The sequence below is a fragment of the Siphateles boraxobius genome, unplaced genomic scaffold, assembly GCF_051911475.1.
Source record: "Siphateles boraxobius isolate OS27281-9 unplaced genomic scaffold, OSU_SipBor_1 7, whole genome shotgun sequence".
In the NCBI taxonomy this organism is placed as follows: Eukaryota; Metazoa; Chordata; class Actinopteri; order Cypriniformes; family Leuciscidae; genus Siphateles; species Siphateles boraxobius.
Genome location: NW_027509197.1, coordinates 40,046,045 through 40,069,348, shown reverse-complemented (window position 1 = coordinate 40,069,348; position 23,304 = coordinate 40,046,045). Strand labels below are relative to the sequence as shown.

The 23,304-nt window shown below is 35.3% G+C and overlaps 1 protein-coding gene across 1 annotated transcript in view; it reads left to right on the top strand.

Moving 5' to 3' along the window:
- The window catches only part of septin10 (septin 10), a 31,047-nt gene that overhangs the window by 1,070 nt on the left and 6,673 nt on the right, over window positions 1-23,304 (top strand). The window contains exons 2-7 of the mRNA XM_077216464.1: window positions 1,596-1,710; window positions 7,015-7,210; window positions 9,738-9,924; window positions 15,248-15,409; window positions 18,009-18,105; window positions 19,313-19,481. Coding sequence (XP_077072579.1) covers window positions 1,596-1,710; window positions 7,015-7,210; window positions 9,738-9,924; window positions 15,248-15,409; window positions 18,009-18,105; window positions 19,313-19,481 — 926 coding nt within the window. The remainder of the gene's footprint in view (window positions 1-1,595; window positions 1,711-7,014; window positions 7,211-9,737; window positions 9,925-15,247; window positions 15,410-18,008; window positions 18,106-19,312; window positions 19,482-23,304) is intronic.

The following is a 23,304-nucleotide window of genomic DNA, read 5'->3' as shown; positions in this document are numbered from 1 at the left end:
TCGATTCGAATAGAGTTCTCTGATTTATTTATCTGAATACATGTATCTGATGTATGAATCTGAATAAAGAATCTAAATACAGTACCGGTCAAAAGTTTATAAAAATTACTATTTTTTTAATATGAATTAAAAAAAAAAAGTATCTTATGCTCATAAAGGCTCAGAAAAACAGTAATATTGAGAAATATTATTAAAATGTAAAATAATGGTTTTCTATTTGAATGTACTTTAAAATATAATTTATTTCTGTGATGCAAAGCTGAATTTTCAGCATCATTACTCCAGTCTTCAGTGTCACATGATCCTTTAGAAATCATTCTAAAATGCTGATTTGATACTTATTTATTATTAATGTTGGAAACAGTTGATATATTGGCCACCATAACGCTATCTGCTGATAGCCGAGGCCTATATGTTCATTTTTAATGTTATGGTTATCGGCCCGATGCGAAAATTTGGCCGATATATTAAAGCCAATAAATAATGGATTATTTCCTTCAGCTGAGACACTTCAGATTCACACTGTTCAACATGATGGTTTTGAATTGCTTGAAATATGATTGGAATCACTTAAAGTAAAAAATAAAATACAGTTAAAGAAGTGCAACATGCAGCGCTAGTCTTTCATATCGGCTCACACAATTATAAAAAGAACATCATTATAATTGTCTGCATGATGAGACTTTTGTTTTTGTAATCAGGCTCTCAAAAAGTATATACAAATTGGGATTTAGATTTATCGTCCAATATACTGGTTATCGGCTTTCAAATATAAAGAATTATCGGTTATCGGTATGTATTGCTATACATCTATAGTTATATTGAATATTCGGCAGATCTAGAAGTCAGAGACCACATTGAGAATCTTTTAAAATTGAAAGATGTGAAATTGTGTTAAGTATGAGTTATGATATCTATAAACTATAATAATAATAATAAACAAATGCTTGCATTAATGCAACCATTCCTGGCTCAGTTTCACTTACTTTGGTACCGAGAGCTTCAGGAGCTCTGTGAACTTTTAGCTAGCTAGCTAGACTATGACTTCATTATAAATGAGGGAAACACTATGAACAACCAAATTAAGACAGTTCTGAAAACCTGTTTAGATGACGAGCTGCTCATAACATTTACCACAAAGCACAACGCATGATGATATGGCAATTATAGGCAGAGATTAAAGTTCAGCCACTTAGTCTTAATTTTTCGCTGACACATCAGGTACGTACATTTTGACAGCTAGTGAAATTATATCAAATAACACAGTCTGAACGTACCAGATAAATGGTACAGCCCAATGGGGAGTAACCGTATTTCATTAAATTATTTCCTGAATTGTTGGTATGTGATGGTAATTCTGCATTTAAATACATACAATTTTGGATAGGCTAACATTATATTTTATTACACTTTTTTCAGTACCCCCCAAATTGTTATTTTCATCCCTTTTGGGAGGGTCCAAGTCTCATCTAGAGGGGTCGGACCCCCCCAATACCCCCCGTAATTCAAACTATGGTTGTAGCTCTCTGTAGGTTTCCAAAACTGAATTTAGCGAGGTTTTCTCGGTCATGTTCACACTCACTCGTTTCTTCCAGGACAAGAACGCCCGTCCGCTGGCTCTATCAGGCCATGTTGGTTTTGACAGTCTGCCAGATCAGCTGGTGAACAAGTCCACGAGTCAGGGGTTCTGCTTCAACATCCTCTGCATTGGTAAGAAAAATGACAGGAAAGTACTAGAGATGTGCATTATGGTAGTTTAAATTGATTGACAGAAGCGGCTGCCAAAAATGAATTGAAAAGGTTGGCTAATTATTTTTATAGTCAGTGATTGCTTGTTTCTGGGTCGGAATATTCTGGCACTTTTTATCTCACAAATCTGGCTTTTTTCCTCAGAAGTCAGGAATAAAGATCGGCCTAAATAAAAAAAAAAAATTGTCCAGTTGCCGATCTCTAATTGTGAGGTTTTTTAATCAATTCTGAGGAAAAAAAGTCAGAATTGTGGGATATAAACTCAGAATTTCGAGAAAAAAGTTTGAATTGTGGGATATAAACTCAGAATTGTGGGATATAAACTCATAATTGCAAGGGAAAAAAGTCAGAATTATGGGATATAAACTCAGAATTTCGAGAAAAAAGTTTGAATTGTGGCATATAAACTCGTAATTGTGAGAAAAAAGTCAGAATTGTGGGATATAAACTCAGAATTGTGGGATATAAACTCATAATTGCAAGGGAAAAAAGTCAGAATTATGGGATATAAACTCAGAATTTCGAGAAAAAAAGTCAGAATTGTGGGATATAAACTCATAATTGCAAGGGAAAAAAGTCAGAATTATGGGATATAAACTCAGAATTTCGAGAAAAAAAGTCAGAATTGTGGGATATAAACTCAGAATTTCGAGAAAAAAAGTCAGAATTGTGGGATATAAACTCAGAATTGTGGGATATAAACTCAGAATTGTGGGATGTTAACTCGTAATTGCAAGGAAAAAAGTCAGAATTATGGGATATAAACTCGTAATTGTGAGAAAAAAAGGCAGAATTGTGGGATATAAACTCATATTTTTGAGAAAAAAGGCAGAATTGTGGGATATAAATTCAGAATTGCAAGGAAAAAAAGTCAGAATTATGCGATATAAACTCGTAATTGTGAGAAAAAAAGGCAGAATTGTGGGATATAAATTCAGAATTTTGGGATATAAACTCGTAACTGTGAGAAAAAAGGCAGAATTGTGGGATATATAAACTCGTAACTGTGAGAAAAAAGGCAGAATTGTGGGATATAAACTCGTAATTGTGAGAAAAAATGTCAGAATTGTGGGATATAAACTCGTAATTGTGAGAAAAAAGTCAGAATTGTGGGATATAAACTCAGAATTGTGGGATATAAACTCATAATTGCAAGGGAAAAAAGTCAGAATTATGGGATATAAACTCAGAATTTCGAGAAAAAAGTTTGAATTGTGGCATATAAACTCGTAATTGTGAGAAAAAAGTCAGAATTGTGGGATATAAACTCAGAATTGTGGGATATAAACTCATAATTGCAAGGAAAAAAAGTCAGAATTGTGGGATATAAACTCAGAATTGTGGGATATAAACTCAGAATTGTGGGATGTAAACTCGTAATTGCAAGGAAAAAAGTCAGAATTATGGGATATAAACTCGTAATTGTGAGAAAAAAAGGCAGAATTGTGGGATATAAACTCATATTTTTGAGAAAAAAGGCAGAATTGTGGGATATAAATTCAGAATTGCAAGGGAAAAAAGTCAGAATTATGGGATATAAACTCAGAATTTCGAGAAAAAAGTTTGAATTGTGGGATATAAACTCAGAATTGTGGGATATAAACTCATAATTGCAAGGGAAAAAAGTCAGAATTATGGGATATAAACTCAGAATTTCGAGAAAAAAGTTTGAATTGTGGCATATAAACTCGTAATTGTGAGAAAAAAGTCAGAATTGTGGGATATAAACTCAGAATTGTGGGATATAAACTCATAATTGCAAGGAAAAAAAGTCAGAATTGTGGGATATAAACTCAGAATTGTGGGATATAAACTCAGAATTGTGGGATATAAACTCGTAATTGCAAGGAAAAAAGTCAGAATTATGGGATATAAACTCGTAATTGTGAGAAAAAAAGGCAGAATTGTGGGATATAAACTCATATTTTTGAGAAAAAAGGCAGAATTGTGGGATATAAATTCAGAATTGCAAGGAAAAAAAGTCAGAATTATGCGATATAAACTCGTAATTGTGAGAAAAAAAGGCAGAATTGTGGGATATAAACTCGTAATTGCAAGGAAAAAAGTCGGAATTATGCGATATAAACTCGTAATTGTGAGAAAAAAGGCAGAATTGTGGGATATAAACTCATAACTGTGAGAAAAAAGTCAGAATTGTGGGATATAAACTCATAACTGTGAGAAAAAAGTCAGAATTGTGGGATATAAACTCATAACTGTGAGAAAAAAGTCAGAATTGTGGGATATAAACTCGTAACTGTGAGAAAAAAGGCAGAATTGTGGGATATAAACTCGTAATTGCAAGGAAAAAAAGTCAGAATTATGCGATATAAACTCGTAATTGTGAGAAAAAAAGGCAGAATTGTGGGATATAAATTCAGAATTGTGGGATATAAACTCATAACTGTGAGAAAAAAGTCAGAATTGTGGGATATAAACTCATAACTGTGAGAAAAAAGTCAGAATTGTGGGATATAAACTCATAACTGTGAGAAAAAAGTCAGAATTGTGGGATATAAACTCGTGACTGTGAGAAAAAAGGCAGAATTGTGGGATATAAACTCAGAATTGTGGGATGTAAACTCGTAATTGCAAGGGAAAAAAGTCAGAATTATGCGATATAAACTCGTAATTGTGAGAAAAAAAGGCAGAATTGTGGGATATAAATTCAGAATTGTGGGATATAAACTCGTAACTGTGAGAAAAAAGGCAGAATTGTGGGATATATAAACTCGTAATTGTGAGAAAAAAGGCAGAATTATGGGATATAAACTCGTAATTTCGAGAAAAAATGTCAGAATTGTGGGATATAAACTCGTAATTGTGAGAAAAAAGGCAGAATTATGGGATATAAACTCGTAATTGTGAGAAAAAATGTCAGAATTGTGGGATATAAACTCGTAATTGTGAGAAAAAAGTCAGAATTATGGGATATAAACTCGTAATTGCAAGGAAAAAAAGTCAGAATTATGGGATATAAACTCGTAATTGTGAGAAAAAAAGGCAGAATTGTGGGATATAAATTCAGAATTGTGGGATATAAACTCGTAACTGTGAGAAAAAAGGCAGAATTGTGGGATATATAAACTCGTAATTGTGAGAAAAAAGGCAGAATTATGGGATATAAACTCGTAATTGTGAGAAAAAATGTCAGAATTGTGGGATATAAACTCGTAATTGTGAGAAAAAAGGCAGAATTGTGGGATATAAACTCGTAATTGCAAGGAAAAAAAGTCAGAATTATGGGATATAAACTCGTAATTGTGAGAAAAAAAGGCAGAATTGTGGGATATAAACTCGTAATTGTGAGAAAAAATGTCAGAATTGTGGGATATAAACTCGTAACTGTGAGAAAAAAGGCAGAATTGTGGGATATAAACTCGTAACTATGAGAAAAAAGGCAGAATTGTGGGATATAAACTCATAACTGTGAGAAAAAAGTCAGAATTGTGGGATATAAACTCGTAATTGTGAGAAAAAAGGCAGAATTGTGGGATATAAACTCGTAATTGTGAGAAAAAAAGGCAGAATTGTGGGATATAAATTCAGAATTGTGGGGTATAAACTCGTAACTGAGAAAAAAGGCAGAATTGTGGGATATAAACTCGTAATTGTGAGAAAAAAGGCAGAATTGTGGGATATAAATTCAGAATTGTGGGGTATAAACTCGTAACTTTGAGAAAAAAGGCAGAATTGTGGGATATAAATTCAGAATTGTGGGATATAAATTCAGAATTGTGGGATATAAAGTAAGAATTGTGGGATATAAACTCAGAATTGTGGGATATAAAGTAAGAATTGTGGGATATAAACTCAGAATTGTGGGATATAAACTCATAATTGTGAGAGAAAAAAATTCAGAATTATGGGATATAAACTCGTAACTATGAGAAAAAAGGCAGAATTGTGGGATATAAACTCATAACTGTGAGAAAAAAGTCAGAATTGTGGGATATAAACTCGTAATTGTGAGAAAAAAGGCAGAATTGTGGGATATAAACTCGTAATTGTGAGAAAAAAAGGCAGAATTGTGGGATATAAATACAGAATTGTGGGGTATAAACTCGTAACTGAGAAAAAAGGCAGAATTGTGGGATATAAACTCATAACTGTGAGAAAAAAGTCAGAATTGTGGGATATAAACTCGTAATTGTGAGAAAAAAGGCAGAATTGTGGGATATAAACTCGTAATTGTGAGAAAAAAAGGCAGAATTGTGGGATATAAATTCAGAATTGTGGGGTATAAACTCGTAACTGAGAAAAAAGGCAGAATTGTGGGATATAAACTCGTAATTGTGAGAAAAAAGGCAGAATTGTGGGATATAAATTCAGAATTGTGGGGTATAAACTCGTAACTTTGAGAAAAAAGGCAGAATTGTGGGATATAAAGTCAGAATTGTGGGATATAAATTCAGAATTGTGGGATATAAAGTAAGAATTGTGGGATATAAACTCAGAATTGTGGGATATAAAGTAAGAATTGTGGGATATAAACTCAGAATTGTGGGATATAAAGTAAGAATTGTGGGATATAAACTCAGAATTGTGGGATATAAACTCATAACAGTGAGAAAAAAGGCAGAATTGTGGGATATAAACTCGTAATTGTGAGAGAAAAAAATTCAGAATTATGGGATATAAACTCGTAACAGTGAGAAAAAAGGCAGAATTGTGGGATATAAACTCGTAATTGCAAGGAAAATAATTCAGAATTATGGGATATAAACTCGTAATTGCAAGGAAAATAATTCAGAATTATGGGATATAAACTCGTAATTGTGAGAAAAAATGTCAGAATTGTGGGATATAAACTCGTAACTGTGAAAAAAGTCAGAATTGTGGGATATAAAGTAAGAATTGTGGGATATAAACTCAGAATTGTGGGATATAAAGTCAGAATTGTGGGATATAAACTCGTAACTGTGAGAAAAAAAGTCAGAATTGTGGGATATAAACTCGTAACTGAGAAAAGTCAGAATTGCGAGTTTATATAAATTCTGAGAAAACAGTCAGAATCGGAGGGAAATAAATTCGCAATTGCGAGGAAAAAAGTTATAATTATGAGTTTGTATCACAGTACTAAGAAAAAAAAGCAATTGTGAGTTAAAAAATCGCAATTACCTTTTTTACTTTATTCAATGGCAGAAACAAGCTTCGATATTACTGTGACTTCAAGCAACAAGATCTGTGTCGTGAATATGAGTGCATGCGGTAAATACTTCTGAAATCAGTAGCATTTATATCGGAAATCTTTCTTTTTCACAGGCGAGACTGGGATTGGCAAATCAACATTGATGGACACGCTTTTCAACACCAATTTTGAGAATTTCGAGTCTTCCCATTTTGAACCGAAGGTGAAGTTGCGAGCGCAGACGTACGATCTTCAGGAGAGTAATGTCCGCCTGAAGCTCACTGTGGTCAACACTGTCGGCTTTGGTGATCAGATGAACAAGCAGGAGAGGTCAGTCCTGTTAATAACATTAATTACACTAAGTATGTTAACATGCACTTTAGAGCTGCACGATTCTGGATAAATTGATAATCATGATTTTTTTGTTGGTTTCAAATAGAATTCAATAGAATAGAAAATAGCATTTAATTTACTAGATGTTTTTACGAAATTTAATTGCTGCTGCCTATTTAAAAAAATATTTAATTATTCTGAATTAATTAATTTTAAAAAATCGGTTTGAGTGAATGACTCACTCATGAAGATTTCCCTTGTTTCATTACTGGACGAATCAGCGTTTTTGAACGAATCTCTTGTATAATTCAACATCTCGCACGTTTTTATATAACGTCTCTTGTCTCCACCTACTGGTGTAACAATGTTATTGAAACAATCGTTATTTGAAGCATCAAGTTACTTTCAAAAGGTGATTTGCTCTATTTTGATCACTACAGTAACTATAAACTTTTATCCAGTGCTTCTGTGATAATCTGAGTTATTGTAAAATAGAAATAATGATACTGTGTGCTAGAAACGACTGTTTGTGAAGCTGTTTCATATCTATACATGAGAACGGCTCTCTGGATCTGAATGTTCACTGTGATCGGACTTATCAAAGATTTAATAGAGACGAATCGCTGTCATTTAGGAATAAGATCATGTGAGGAATTGAATCAAAATCACGATCTTTTAATGATTAATTGTGCAGCTCTAATGCACTTCACGCGTTCAATTTCAGTCAAACTAAAACAAGCATTTTGACAGTTTAAAATATCTTATAAATTGAAATTTAACTATTCTGTTTTTTTGTTGTTTTTTTACCGAAATTGCCAGATCTGAATAATGCAATTGTTGCTTAACTTAATTCAATAAGATACTACATTAAATCCATATGCATTATACAAGTCAAATTTATACTAGGGCTGTCAGTTAAACGCGTTATTAACGGCGTTAACGCAAAACCATTTTAACGCGATTAATTTTTTTATCGCGAGATTAACGGTCTTTTTGGTCTAGCAAACTTTGTAGTTTTTTTTCACAGGCTTTTGCAACAGGACGCGGCATGCGCGGCGCTGCGCTATGAAACCCATTCATTTCAAGTGCTTGCGCCGTGCGAGTTTTGTTGCTTCGTCGACCAAAGCGCAAGTGGATCTAGCTAGACCGGAAACAAAACAACAGGCACGCGCACACACACTTGTTTGGGCTTGCGAGCCGGCCAAATAGGTTAACGTTACGTTTTGAGTGGATGACGAGCGCGAGACGCCGAAATGGATGCCAATAAGATTCTGAATGGAAAGTTTACTTTTAAAAAGTTGCCAAATGGTTCCATTGACTAGACCAAAGTGATCTATGTGTTTTGTCGTTATGAACTGAGCTATCATCATCGCAGCACGTCCAGTCTGAAATACCACTTGATGATGGCCAAGCACACACACACACACACCTAATGCGAATTCTCCGCCCCCTCGTCAATATCAGTACCTCGTCAGTATTTCTTTCACCCTTTTATTGATGGACAGTGTTACATTGTGTTACAAAGAAATGATTTGCTCCAAGTGAGAATGTTTGTGTGAAATTGAACACAGTATTGCCTATGTTGTTTTCAATAAAAAAAAAAAGTGCACAAAGCAAGCAATCCACTTTTTTCATGTTGATAAGAGCATTAAAATGAGAAAAAATAATGAACAAAAAGAAATCAAGAGACATTTAGAATAGATAAAAATGTGTGATTAATCGCAAGTTAACTATGACATTAATGCGATTAATCGCGATTAAATATTTTAATCGTTTGACAGCACTAATTTATACACAATGTTTCAAAGCAGCTTTAATGCTTATTATATCTTAACTTCCTCATGCCTCATAGTTGCATTTAGTAGATTAAAACTGGGCGATAATAGTTTATATTTTGCAATGATATAATTAATAAAGCAGTTGAAATGCTTCTGTTTTACACACACACACACACACACACACACACACACACACACACACACACACACACACACACACACACACACACACACACACACACACAGACACACACACACAAAATATATATATATATATAAATTATAAATGATTCGCCTTTCTATATAAATGATTCGCCTTTCTTTTTTCCCTCTAGTATTGTACATTTAATAAAAAATAAAGCAATTTAAATATAAAGTATATATCGGTTTAAGTATATATTGCTATACAGTATATCACTTTATGTCAATGTACTGGAAATATGCGGATAAAACTGTTACTCGACTGCAGAAAAACCCGCAGTATTTTGATCATAGTATTATGTAAATTACCTTACTGGCTCAACCAATGGCATTAGTTCGTGTGAGTGGCCGGTTCTTCCTGTTTACCATGACCAATGACAGACGGGGAGAGTATTTTGAAATATGCAGTTGCGTTTGGATGCGCTTTTTTATTTGATAGTGATGAAACATTGTTGTATTCCATTATTTACATTCATTCACTTTTAATGAAAAATCATATTTAATAAAAAAAAACATTTGTGCATGAAGTTCTGCCTCTCTTCCAGTTATCAGCACATAGTGGATTACATTGACACACAGTTTGAGTCGTACTTACAAGAGGAGCTGAAGATCAAGCGCTCTCTTCATAACTACCACGACTCCAGGATCCACGCCTGTCTGTATTTCATCGCTCCCTCCGGACACTCGCTCAAATCCTTAGATCTGGTCACCATGAAGAAGCTGGACAGTAAGGTTAGACCGTCATGTTTTCCACAAATGCATTTGAAACTTAACAGTCAACATTCACAAGTTAAACGTAAATCAATTTATTTCAGCATGATGCTTTAACCCTGTTGTGTTTGGATCAGTTTGACCCACATTCGATTTTCAAACTGATTGAAACACTATTTATTTCTTGAAATGTTTGTCTCATTTAGGTTCATCTGTGTTGCATGCAAATTTTTGACACGGTTCGACAATATTTCATGATATACTGTATAATATAATATAACATAAAGCAGTCTGATTAAACCCACAAACCATTTCATATGAACGAAGACCTTTGACAATCCTTCTGTACTTGACTACACTAGGCTAACTAAGACTAACTGTATGGACGCAATAATATATATATTTTTAAACTGTGTACAATGACACTAAATTATTTAGGGCTGCAACAACTAATCGATAAAATCGATTATAATCGATTATGAAAATCGTTGTCAACGAATGTCATTATCGATTAGTTGGTCTGCTTACGTCACGGGGAGCGTTTACTGGTACGCACACACACGCAAGGTCTCTCTCCCTCAGGCGCTCTGCCGAGCGCGCGCGCTACACGGTTTGGAGCAGTCTCTTCTGTCTCGCATGCGCGCTCTTGCTTGCGCGCTCTAGATTTCGGGAGTTTGAACTAATTCGCGGGCATCAGGGAGCCGCAATCAATATGCGGGAGACTCCCGGGATGTCTGTATTTTGTCTCGAGCATCAGGTTGTGCAATCAGTTCGCTCGCAACGTAAGTGATGGATTAAAATAGCGCTACCGCAGAAATAGGTTAAATTAAAACGGTGTTTACAAAGCGAAGGACTAAATACAAAGGCAGTTAATAACAGCAGCAGTAAAATATTGTTTTTTAGTCACTGTACTCATTGGTTTTCAGCGAATGCTTGTGCACTAATGCATAATTTCTCCTGTCCTTTACTCAAGCCTGTTAGCTTGCTGGGTAACGTTACCTCCATTCCGTTCTCTTTTTATAGCATTTGTCTACTAAGTTTTAATTGTTTTTCAAACGCGATCTACTGCGGCTCTACATTCACACAATTGTTTTCAGTCTTTCTATATTTATTTAATCAATTTATCCTTATATTATATTCTCTTATATATTATATATATATATAATATATATTATATTCTTTATCCTTATATTCCTTATATATAATTAATTTTAAATAAAAATTAAATGAATGATATATTTTAGATGTTTTTAGTTTGTTTTTAGTTCAGATATTCACATCTGAACAACATGTCTGTGTAAATTTGTTTTAACAAAAATTGTGTTAAAACATAATATGTTGGATATCATTTTTTTAACAATAATCATGTTTGTCAACTTGCCATCAGCAATTATCATTAAAAACAATGCAAATATTGATATTAGTAAAACTCAATGTGTGGCTTTTGCACTTTTTAAAGTACACTTTTACACATAAATACCCTGATTTACGGTTTTATTTAGTTATAATAAAAAAAAAATCTAATTTAATTTCTATCCGATTAATCGATTAATCGAAAAAATAATCGTCCGATTAATCGATTATCAAAATAATCGTTAGTTGCAGCCCTAAAATTATTGTACTCACCCTTCAACCATTGAACATTAAAAGGACATTTTAAAGTGTAAAAGCATCAAAAAGGTACTTTCAACAGACCATGAATAACCCCAGAAGCGTGAATCTTTCCACGGCAAAATCGGACGGTTAAATATCACTGTGGAAATCTGTATTGTGTAACATACGTTGCCTTAATACATTTATTTATTTATTATTTAGCTACTTCAGCATTGCGTGATGCTATTTCAAAGTGATTTCAGTCATTTTGACTGATAATAAATTGTATTTACCTGTGAAAACAAACATGGAAAGAGACGTGAGGATTTGGGGAGGAAAAAAAAGAGATTCTTCGTGCAGTCCAGTGAATTATTAATGGCATATATCCTAAATTAAATCAGGAGAACAGACCACAAATGTGCAGTGTATGTTGACCTTTATCATACTATTACAGCGGATAGCAAACGGAAAAAAGAAATTAATAATGAGGAAAATAATGCTGAGCCCTTGCCGTAGATATTCTTGTTATAACGTAAAAATATCACGTTAAAATACCAAGTGTTACGTTATTCTCATGTTATTCTTAAATAAAACATGAAAGAAAACTGAGAGCTCATTGAGTCACACTGACGGATCAGCTTTATTTGTAGGCCAACTTTATGATTAGAAATTATTCGTTTCAGTCTTTTCCCCAAACCGGAAGTGTAATTCAAATACAAATTTGATTCAAATAATTCATAACGTGGTAAACTCATCAGTTATACGGTGGAGTTCTTTGGCTAAATGTGATTGAAATGTAAACATCACAATTATCGCGGTTATCTTAATTGCGATTAGATCGAATACCCATGATTAGACGATTAATCAATAATCACGACTGCCTGTTTGTTTTGTCGTTTGTCATTGGTTTCCATGCAATTCGCCAGAAATCAACACTTTCAAAAACAGAAAACCTTTATTGTAGCTTGTCAAACACTAAAATATTAAATGCATCAGAGCTTATTAAACTTAAGTTTACTTTTTGTTGCTAGTTTGTTGAAGAAATGTGAAAAAACATTTTATCATCATAAGTAGGGATGGCCCGATACCATTTTTTTTCAAACCGATACGAGTACGAGTATTTACATTTGTGTACTTGCCGATATCGAGTACCGATACCGATATTTATACCGCAAAAGTAACTATAGGCTCCCAGAAAAGAAGACAGAAGACTATTTTAGAACACAGGTTAGAAGACTGTTTTTATTTTCTTCTCTGCTTGTTTTAACAAGTCTAAAAATAAATAATAATGAGTAAAATAATAAATGTATTAACACACAAACCACTGTTAATTTAACATAAAAGCAAGCAGTTACTGCGTGCATGGTCTGACATGACTGAATGCGCCCAAAGTGCGCTCCCTTAATAGTCTAATTCCTAAAAAGCTGACAGTTCATCGCGATCTCACACATCTGTTATTATCAATGAAGCTGACTGCACAATGAATCTTTCATAATATCCACACTTTGTTTGTTATAATTAGAGGATTTGCCAGCATACAGAATTCAGCACTGAACAAAAAAGTTTTGAGAGGTGAGGAGAATCCCTATCTTAAATGCTTCTGATTAGCCATTGCGTTCAAGAAATCAACACATATGTCTGTGATTGGCTACATCGCTCAACGCTGCAAACATGTTATGAATAGAAACTCTGGCCTGTAAATCGTTTCTATTTTGTTTTAGTTGTTCTTCTTGCTTTTCTGCAACAGATGAATGAAAATCTATTAGTTTTAATATGTTGTATTCATAGATATTTCTAGTTTGCGGGAGTCCCGCGAATCGTTTTATTCTCCCGGAACCCGCACACACAGAGTGAGTGCATTACCGCCCACGCCCGCGCTCGCGCTCGGCCATCAGATCTAGTGCCGCGCCGCACTCTTTTGCGTTGGGAGTGCACGTCCCTATGCCTCAGTTCACCTCGACAAAGCACTCGCGGCGGCCAGTTTCGTTTCGCAAAATGTACGTGGTATCGGGGCGTGGTATCGGCGAATTTTTATGAGTACGAGTACGAGTATATGAGGACAGTATCGACCCGATCCCCGATGCCAGTATCGGTATCGGGCAATCCCTAATCATAAGGATTTGAGAACCAGACAAAAAGGTAGAATTAGTACAAATAGCAATAAATACTCTTACACAAAGTATAAATAATGTTAGATATTATTTATACTTGTAGTTATTTCCATCCCAATGTGCAAACAAGTGGTCATGTGTGTGCAGCTAATTTTGAACATTAAAATATGTGGCTCATATTGACCTCAAACACAATAGAAATTGATGTTTTAGTGTTTTTCATGGTGCCATTTTTTGCCAAATTGCAAGGAAACCAATGTGGATCTACATCTAATGTGGTGACACAGTTTTTTAATACAAAAGGAGGGTTAATTGACATAAGTCGTGCATTCTGGGTTGTTGTTTTTTTGCATAGTTGTAAATTAATCTTGTAAATACCAGACTGTTCAGACATGATCAGATTATTCCTGCTCTGACCTTCTGTGGCGTAAGAAAGGACTGTTTTATATCCATGTCTGGACGAGATGTCTGAGATTGAGTAAATCTGCTGGAAAGCTTATTTTTAAACTTGTGTATGCATTTTTAAAATCCTATAATTCAGTGTGATTTTATGTTTACAGATTTAAAAAAATAAATGCACTGCATTAGATTAAACTGGGAAAGGTCATAGCACTTACATATTGTTAGTTTAACCGCTTCTATTGTTCTCATTTGTAAGTTGTTTTGGAAAAATAGTGTCTGCTTAATGAATAAATGTAAATGCAATATAATAATAATAATAATAGTAGTAATTAAAGGGGTGGTATAATGCCCTTTTCACAAGATGTAAAATAAATCTCTGATGTCCCCAGAGTGTGTGTGTTAAGTTTTAGCTCAAAATACCTCACAGATATTTTTATATAGCATGTTAAAGTTGTCACTTTGTGAGGGTGAGCAAAAACGCACCGTTTTGTGTCTGGCCCTTTAAATGCAAATGAGCCGTTGCTCCCGGCGCAGGGGGCGGGGTTTCAGGAGCTTGTGTGTGTTAGCAGCTCCGATGACCTCACGCAGACACACACTAAAATGACAGAAACTGTTCTGCCTTTTATGTTTAAATGTTAGTTGATGAATTTATGTTGCTGATGTGGAGTTAAATATCTTCAATTAGCATATTCTGTCATGATAATCTATAAATCGCTCATATAGGAACTGTTGTGAGATGCACACAGAGTTACTTTCTATTGCATGTGAAAAGACATGCTACAGTTTGAGCTTGAACTCACAAATGTGCTCGACTACAACAACTCTTCCTCTTCTCAACATGGACTGCGTGTTCAGGGGGCGGGGTTTATGTAAATTTTATGGTTTGTGATGTCACTAACCCGTGATGAAGCTTGTGTAGTCCCTTCCAGCCATTTGTTGCAGTCCTTAAAAAGCGATTTCTTTAAAAGTAAATATCTCCCTTTGCTTTGAACTTTGAGCGCTGTAACTTTGCAGATGTTGTTTATGCTCAAATAGCAACAATAACTAAAGTTAGAAAAGTGAAATCACACTCAACCACCCCGTTAAGTTTGAATAGAGACTTAAGGCAGAACTGTCTTTGCTCTCTGTGAGCAGGAGGAACGTCTGAAATGTTCGTCCTGAAACCGAACCTGTGGTTTCTCTATGTTTAGTTCTCCTGTTTAAGTTTAGTCTGTTCTCGCTCTGCTTGTGTTTCTCAGGTCAACATCATTCCCGTCATCGCTAAAGCCGACACCATCTCCAAGAGCGAGTTACACAAGTTCAAGATCAAGATCATGAGCGAGCTGGTCAGCAACGGCGTGCAGATCTACCAGTTCCCCATTGACGATGAAACCGTGGCGAAGATCAACACAGCGATGAATGTGAGTTCTGAAGATCACATTAAAATAAATAAATACAGGTGAAACTCGAAAAATTAGACTATCATGCAACGTGTATTTGAGTAAATCAAATTAAAAGGTGAAATGAATATATTTAGTATATATAACTATATACATATGCATTATACTTTTTAGGGGGCCGACATTTCTGTATTTAAATTCCTTTTTTTTTAATTGATTTCATGTAATATTCAAATTTTCTGAGATTTTGAATTTGGGGTTTTCATAAGCTGCAAACCATAATCATCAAAACTATAACAAATAAAGCCTTGAAATATCTCACTTTGCATATAATGAGTCTATATAATATATCAGCTTCACCTTCTAAGTTGAATTACTGAAATAAATGAACTTTTGCACGATTTTCAAATTTTTCGAGTTTCACCTGTATATATTTAAGAAATATTTGCATGCATATCAGGGCTGGGATGATACACCTTTCTCACGATCCGATACTATCACGATACTTGGGTGCCGATACGATATGTATTGCGATTTTTTTTTTTTTTGCGAATTGCGAAACAAGTATTGCGATTTCGATATTACGATTTTTTTTTTAACACTAGACCATGTGGTAAAGTTAAATCAATATACTTATACAGACTGTACATGATTTATAAGATGAGTCATATTTACAAAAACAATTCATCACATCTTTCTTACTTTTATTTCAGAAGCGTCATACAATACTACATTCTCTTTAATAAATTATTCAATAACAAATACATTTTTAACAGTCACTTAAGTTGTCGCCACCTAGTGGCAAAACAATGTAATCGATAAATGCGTTATTTTAAGCGCCAAGTTTCTATCAAAAGCTGATTTACTCTATTTTGATCGCTACCGTAGACTTTGAACTTTAAACTTTTATCCCAGTACTTCTGGGATAATTTAAACTATTGAATAACAGAAATAATTATGATACTATTATGATGAGGTTGAAAAGACCTTTTGTGAAGCTGTTTCATGACGTCTCTCTCCGGGTCAGCGCCAACACAGATTTGAATGTTGCGTTATGATTTTGTAAAAAGTTTAATAAACAGACGAAATAGAATATTTCGTACGCTGAGTTTCGGTTCTTTTATTTATCTTCATTTTGATCAATGTTTCATAAAAAAATTGCCTGGATTAATAAATAAGAAGCAAATATAGTAGACAATATAATCAGGACACTGAGACGCGGACGCGTGAACTGGAGCGCGTCTCATAAATGAACCGAAACTCAGCGTATAAGCTACTTCTCACAGACCTGAGAAGTATATCTATATCTATAGAAAGCTTGAAATGTCTACTTTTAAACAAAACAAATAAAACCTAAAAGAAATTGGCTACTCTCTGCATATGTAGGCTAATTCGTATGAAGTGTGCATTTCTCTCTATAGGCGCGTTCACTATTGCTTCAACTTTATCTTTGCAGCCAACACTGACATAGGAAACGCTAGTGTATTAATAAACAATTCAAATGTTTCATGCATAATCATTACCTTTGCCGGTTCTTTGTGGCAAGCTTTATTTCAGGTGTTGCGTGATACCAAGTAGCATTGCTTCGCCTTTGCTTCCCCCCAATATAGTCCCAAGCCAATCTCTGCCCAGGAAATCGCCTAGGAAATCGCCTAGTCTTAATCTGCATTGCTATTTATACTCGTTGTGAATAAGCAGGCCACAAGAAGTAATTAGGGGGTTTTTTTTATCACTTTTACTCACTACATGCTATCCGGCAACAAAGGATTCCATTCATTATGCTAAGCTAAGCTAGCGGCGGCGCTGCCAGACTAAGACAATGCATGCACTGAGACAAAAATGCATTTGCAATTTGCCTTTAATATTGATTCGCTAATAAAACGATCGATTTTAAAATCGCAAAAACAAACAAAAAACGCGATAACTAGGTGAACCGATTTTTTTCTCCCAGCCTGAATGTATATACTGTTTATATATATTTATAACATTTTCTTTTATATAAATATATACTTTATATACATATCACATTTTCCTTAAATGTATACAGGCATGAAGAATATTTATCAAGGCAAAAACGTTTAAATATGTTATTTTGGTGATCAAAGATGAGTTTTAAGGGATAAAATGATTGACTACAGGGGGACTTTAATGTTACTCTTAGTTGTCAAAAGATCAAAGCAAATTTGATTTCTCATGTCATGACCCCTCAAGTAGCTCTAAAGACCAGATACACAGATACACTGCTCTATGGAGGAGAATTATGCCACTTAAAAAACAAACAATCGCTTGTGATCCATGAACGCATCTCTCAGTTACTGTACGTGATCTCACTGCATCTGTCATAGGAAAGCAACATGTGCTGTCGTGAATAATTAAGAGAGGCGTCTTCTCATAGGAAAAGGACACGCAGTCTCATGAATAATAAAGGATTAAGATTTTAAACCAGTTTTATCCTACAGTTAAAATTAATAGATGCTTCTATAATGTGCAGAGAATGATGGTTTAAGTGTTTCATGACTCTTTAAAACTGAAAGAGAGTGTATTTTGTAAGTGTCCTTGAGTTTGTCAATGTTTTTGTTTGCTCTTGTAATGTAATGTAAATGTAATGTATCTCTTCCAGGGTCATCTTCCGTTTGCTGTTGTTGGCAGTACGGAGGAGGTGAACATAGGAAACAAAATGGTCAAGGCGAGGCAGTATCCCTGGGGAGTCGTGCAGGGTGAGGCTTTCATTACAAAACGTCAGCAATGAGTGCGTTTACATCAATGTGTGTGAACCATTTTCCTTTATCCCTTCCCTTTACTTCTGTACAGATAAAACGCTGTCAAAATAATTACAGTGCGCATGGCCACGCGGAAGCAATAAATAATTCCGTATTATACATTTTTAAGGCGAGACACGGCAGGCAAAAACATCGTTTTTTTTGTTTTTTTTACTGGTCAATTTTGAGATTTTGGGATATTTGCCTTCAATAACATGTCTTCTTTCAGACTTGTGGTGAAAAAAAGTCAGAAATACACATTTAGGTCTTTATTTTACTACACTTTGTCTGTTTGCGTGTGTAGATTTCTCATAAATTCATTTTGAATCTTGAATCATGAATCTCAGTCTACGAGGACGGGCTGGAATTAAAAGTCCCCATATCATGATATCTGTAGGCCTGTTTCCATTACAGATTTGCGCAAAACTTTTGCGATTTTTTTTGAGTGTGTAAATGTCGACAAAAAACTATTGCGAAATGACGGCGTTTCCATTAACCGATGTTATGCGACTAAAACGTAATTTTTTCCTCTCGCGATAATCATTCCAAAAATCATGGCGACGGATGTTGGTAGGTTTTTTTTTTTTTTTTTTGTAGGTTTACGTATATCGCAACCACTGCACTGGCCATTATTATTTAATCGAAGGAGACGTGTGTGTTATCCAAGCATTAATGGTAAGGAAAGACACTTATACTGTGAGCAGCTCATATGAGGAGTTTCTGGGTGTTTCTCCCTCAGATCTGCTTCGAGGTCTTGATGGTGGCATTTCTTTGAGGTTTAGAATCCAGTTTTCCTGTAATTCTTTTGTCATTTATGAATTAAATAAAGAACTCTGTCTCGTATTCTGTCCAAACACACCACGTCTTCTACGTCAGGTGACTGTAAATGCGCAAAAACTGTTTCCATTGCAGTTTTGATAAATATTTCTTTCTCGAATTGCCTGAAAAAGCCCCTCATGCGAGCGTAAAAACTTTTTTGCGATAAATGGGAGTTTTTGCGATATTGAGGTGTTTCCATTGGGGCGTATTTTCAATTCGCAATTTAAATTTGCGCAATTTGAAGGGTAATGGAAACGCGGCTATTGTTTTAGTTTCTTATTTTGAGATTTCGAAAATGACTTGATGCGAGTGATGCTCTTGTAACGCCTGCGCGCTTGTCTTCCAGTGGAGAACGAGAACCACTGCGACTTCGTGAAGCTGCGCGAGATGTTGATCTGCGTGAACATGGAGGATCTGCGGGAACAGACACACACGCGCCACTACGAGCTTTACAGACGCTGCAAGCTGGAGGAGATGGGCTTCAAAGACACCGACCCAGAGTGCAAACCTGTCAGGTGAGCTAGTCGACATCCTGTGTATTACAACCACTGCTTACTAGGGCTGCCAAAAGGTCCGAAAAGCTAAATTCGAATTATATTTGAATTCTGAAGGAAATACTAAAAGGTACAATATGCAAGGATTTTTCGCCACCAGGGGTCGCTAACCTCTTACAATAACAAAGGCGTATACTGATGACGTATATTCCACATTAAGCTGAATTATGGATCTTGTCGTCAAGCTGATGGATCTTTTATTGGATGAGTGAATACATTAATGTTTTTAACATGACTGTGGTGTGAAGCAGGCCGCGATTGCTAGACGTATACCAGCGCCACACGCAACGCGAGTCCCGCGGATATAAAAGAATAAGGACATTTTATTCTACCGAACTACACGCAAGTGCTGAATTAATACTCACACAGGTCACTTTATTAGACGAATCAAACTTGAGGTAACGCAGCGCTGTTTCACTTGCTCTAACAGTTACACTATCACACTAAACGGCATTTGAGTGTGTTGAATGTTGCTAGTTAGGTTGTGTGTTGGCTGTATGAGACTAAGTACGTTAAGCTAGATCAACATTAGAATAACATACAGATCATATTCTAACATTTCATCATGTTGAACTAAATAACATTGTTTTATGCAGTGTTGGACAGTAGCGTCGCTACAAGTAGTGACGCTGCTAGTTTAACTACATTTCTCAGTAGCGTGGTGGTAGCGTCGCTGTTTTCTGAATCAAATAGCTTTTCAGTAGCGAAGCTCTTTCTTTGATCAAGTAGTGCGGTAGCGTCCACACAAGCTAACGTTACATTTTCCCAAGCATTTCTAAAGCTCAAGCTCAAATCGGAAATACAACTGCTAAGTATCACTGATGCTGTATCAGTTAGTGACGGAGACTTCTTCTTCTACTTGTTTTACGGTGGTTGGCAACCATAAGGCCATATGATTTCATTAAGTTACCGCAATACGGAAAACATGGACTGAATTGCGATATCCATGCATAAAAACAAAATTTACTGTATAACGCGGAATTTCACGGAATTTGTCAGATCTTGGATGAAAAGAAGGTAAGTAGCCTAAACTTAAAAAAAATCGCAATATAGACTAGTGTCTGTGAATATTAAACCGCTTAAAGACTATTTAAAAATAGTGAATGAATGGCTCATGTGAATGAATGGCTCAGACGCGCGGATTCATTTACCACACATAAGCACCCATGACGCTTGCGATGTTTTCAGTAATGGATCGATGAACTTCATCTACACAGCCGCTCTGAGAGTCACTTTAGCAGCATTTTAGCTCGATTTGAGAAAAACCACATCATATCAAAAAACAAAACAAAACAGAGACTCAAAGGTCTAGCTACATGGCAACCATTCAAAATAAAAGGTTGATTTTAACCTTTGAAGAAAGTTTTGCTTAAATCATTAGGCACTACATTTTAAATAATTGGTCATTACATTTTAAACCATTAAAAAAAACTATTTTATAGAGCCCTTAAAATGTAATTTATTAAAAAAATGTAATAAATTATTGTTAAATTATATACGTTTCATGATTTCAATTGATTACACGTTTTTGATTACTAAAATGTTATTTAACCATTAAAATGCGAGTCCAGAAAAATGAAAACAAAATAAAACTGAATTTGGAATGTGGGAAAAAATAAAACGGATTTCATAGGGCCCTACAAACCAGCTTTCTGGTGCATTACCATCACCTTCTGCTCCGTATGGTGTGACATCACGTACCAGTATCAATCCTTGGGCTGACACGTTTTTTGGGCCAAATTGGTTTGGAACAGTTGTTGAATAAACAATTGAACTGACAAATTATGCCTGCCTATATGTTTGATTAACAATTTTATTGATCACTGAGATAGCACTGACTTGGAATTAAGTTGGTTCAATACAAAAATTAAATTTGAAAAAGTAGCTTTAGATGTAGTAAACTACTTTTGCCATATTGCTGTAGCTTAGCTTGCTACATTTCCCAGTGTGGTAGCTTCAGTGTAATGAAGCTACATTTAATGTAGAGTAACTGCTAGCTTAGCTCACTACATTTTCTAAGTAGCTTGCCCAACACTGGTTTTATGTACATTTGCTCACCTGTCTAATAAAGTACATGCAACACTCGCGTCTCTGTCAAGTCGAAGTTAGTCGCGGACGTGGAGCTCTCGGCATCTCGAAAGATGTTGATCTTCGTTTTAGTCCTCTTTTTGTCTCAAAGTCTGCTTGCCTTGGTCCATAATGTTTAAACAAAACAACAACAGCGTGAGCGTCCTGCTAGGCATAACCGGCCAGTTGTCAACGTCTGTCGCCATGGTTACTATGGCAGTACGAAGTCAAACCTGGCGGAAACCGAGGGTAACGCGTATATGACATCATTGACTGGCGACTCCTCACCCCTGCTCACACGCCCCGTTTCCTTGGTTAAAATCGCAATTTTCTCACGATTTACAAATAGTTGGAAACATTTGGGATATTGTAAGTAATCAACTAAACAAAATATATAACATTGGCCAAGTGGTTTTTCGATATTTTACTGCAAAAATCCTACATATTGTACCTTTAATGTTATAGGAAAAAGGTAATGTATTGTCTCCTATGCCCACAAGAGGGCGCCCTCAAGTGCAATAAGCAAATATAAACCAAATCAAGCATCGCATCTTTTATTGAAATGAAATGACATGTTTTGAAAGTGAATTCACTTTTGAAACAATTCTTCTTAAGTTTGTGAAAATGGTGACATCATGTGTTGACATCATAGAGAGCCTAAGCCCCTCCTCTCCTCTTCCGCCTCATGTGACCTTATTTCGGAAAAAATATGTATGGTAGTCAATGGCGAGAGACGACTTATCTTTTTATTCCGTCTGAACTGTGCCCTGAATTACACATATGATGTTCGTCAATTTAAAAGATAATTATGAAAGTCAAGAAAGTCACAGTTTGTCATAAAACAGAAGAGTAACATTTAGTTTTATGTGAAAATCGCTCAGTGAACTACATTTCTCGTCTCGCACTATGTAAGTCACCAAGCTCGTGTGTGTGCAGTCTGGTACAAAACACACAGGTATGACGGCGTAGCGTTACGATTATAACGTTAGACTATAGAAAAGCTTCAGTAACGTTAGCTTCATTCATTGAGAGAAAAGGTATGACGTCACATGCACGCCTTTTGGGTTTGTAGTCTTTGTAATTACGTATTTTCACAGTCTTATACCTCAACAGTTTTACATCAAACTGCGACTTTCTTGACTTTAAAATGTATCTTTTAAATTGACAAACATCATATGTGTAATTCAGGGCACAATTCAAATGGGATCCAAATATTTGTTGTCTCTCGCCATTGACTACAATACAATATTTTTCCGAAATAAGGTCACATGGTCCACCGGAAGGGGAGGGACTTATGCTCTTTATTATGTGTTCAGTCTAGAGGCGCATAGTGTACCTTTACAAAGTGATATCGCCATCTACTGGCCTGGCAGCAGAATGCAGCGTTTTTAATCGTTTTCGTCTGTACGTGAAATTTCAAAAACACAGAGGAAAACTTTTCACTTTTTAGTACATTGTTGTCTTGTAAACGTACCGTCAGTCATGCAAAAAGGGTTGTCGACAAACCGTTTTCATCAACGAAATTGACACTACTACTTCCTCGAGTACTTCAACAGACAGAGAAACTAAGATGCCACTGTTTTGTAACCACTAATAAGGGCGGTATTGGAGAAGGGATCATGGGAACTGTTTGTTTAACCCCGTTAACAAGGACATTCCACGCATTTCTTCTCGGCTTTTCAAAACAGAAGCCAGAAAATCACCCTGACTCCTCTCA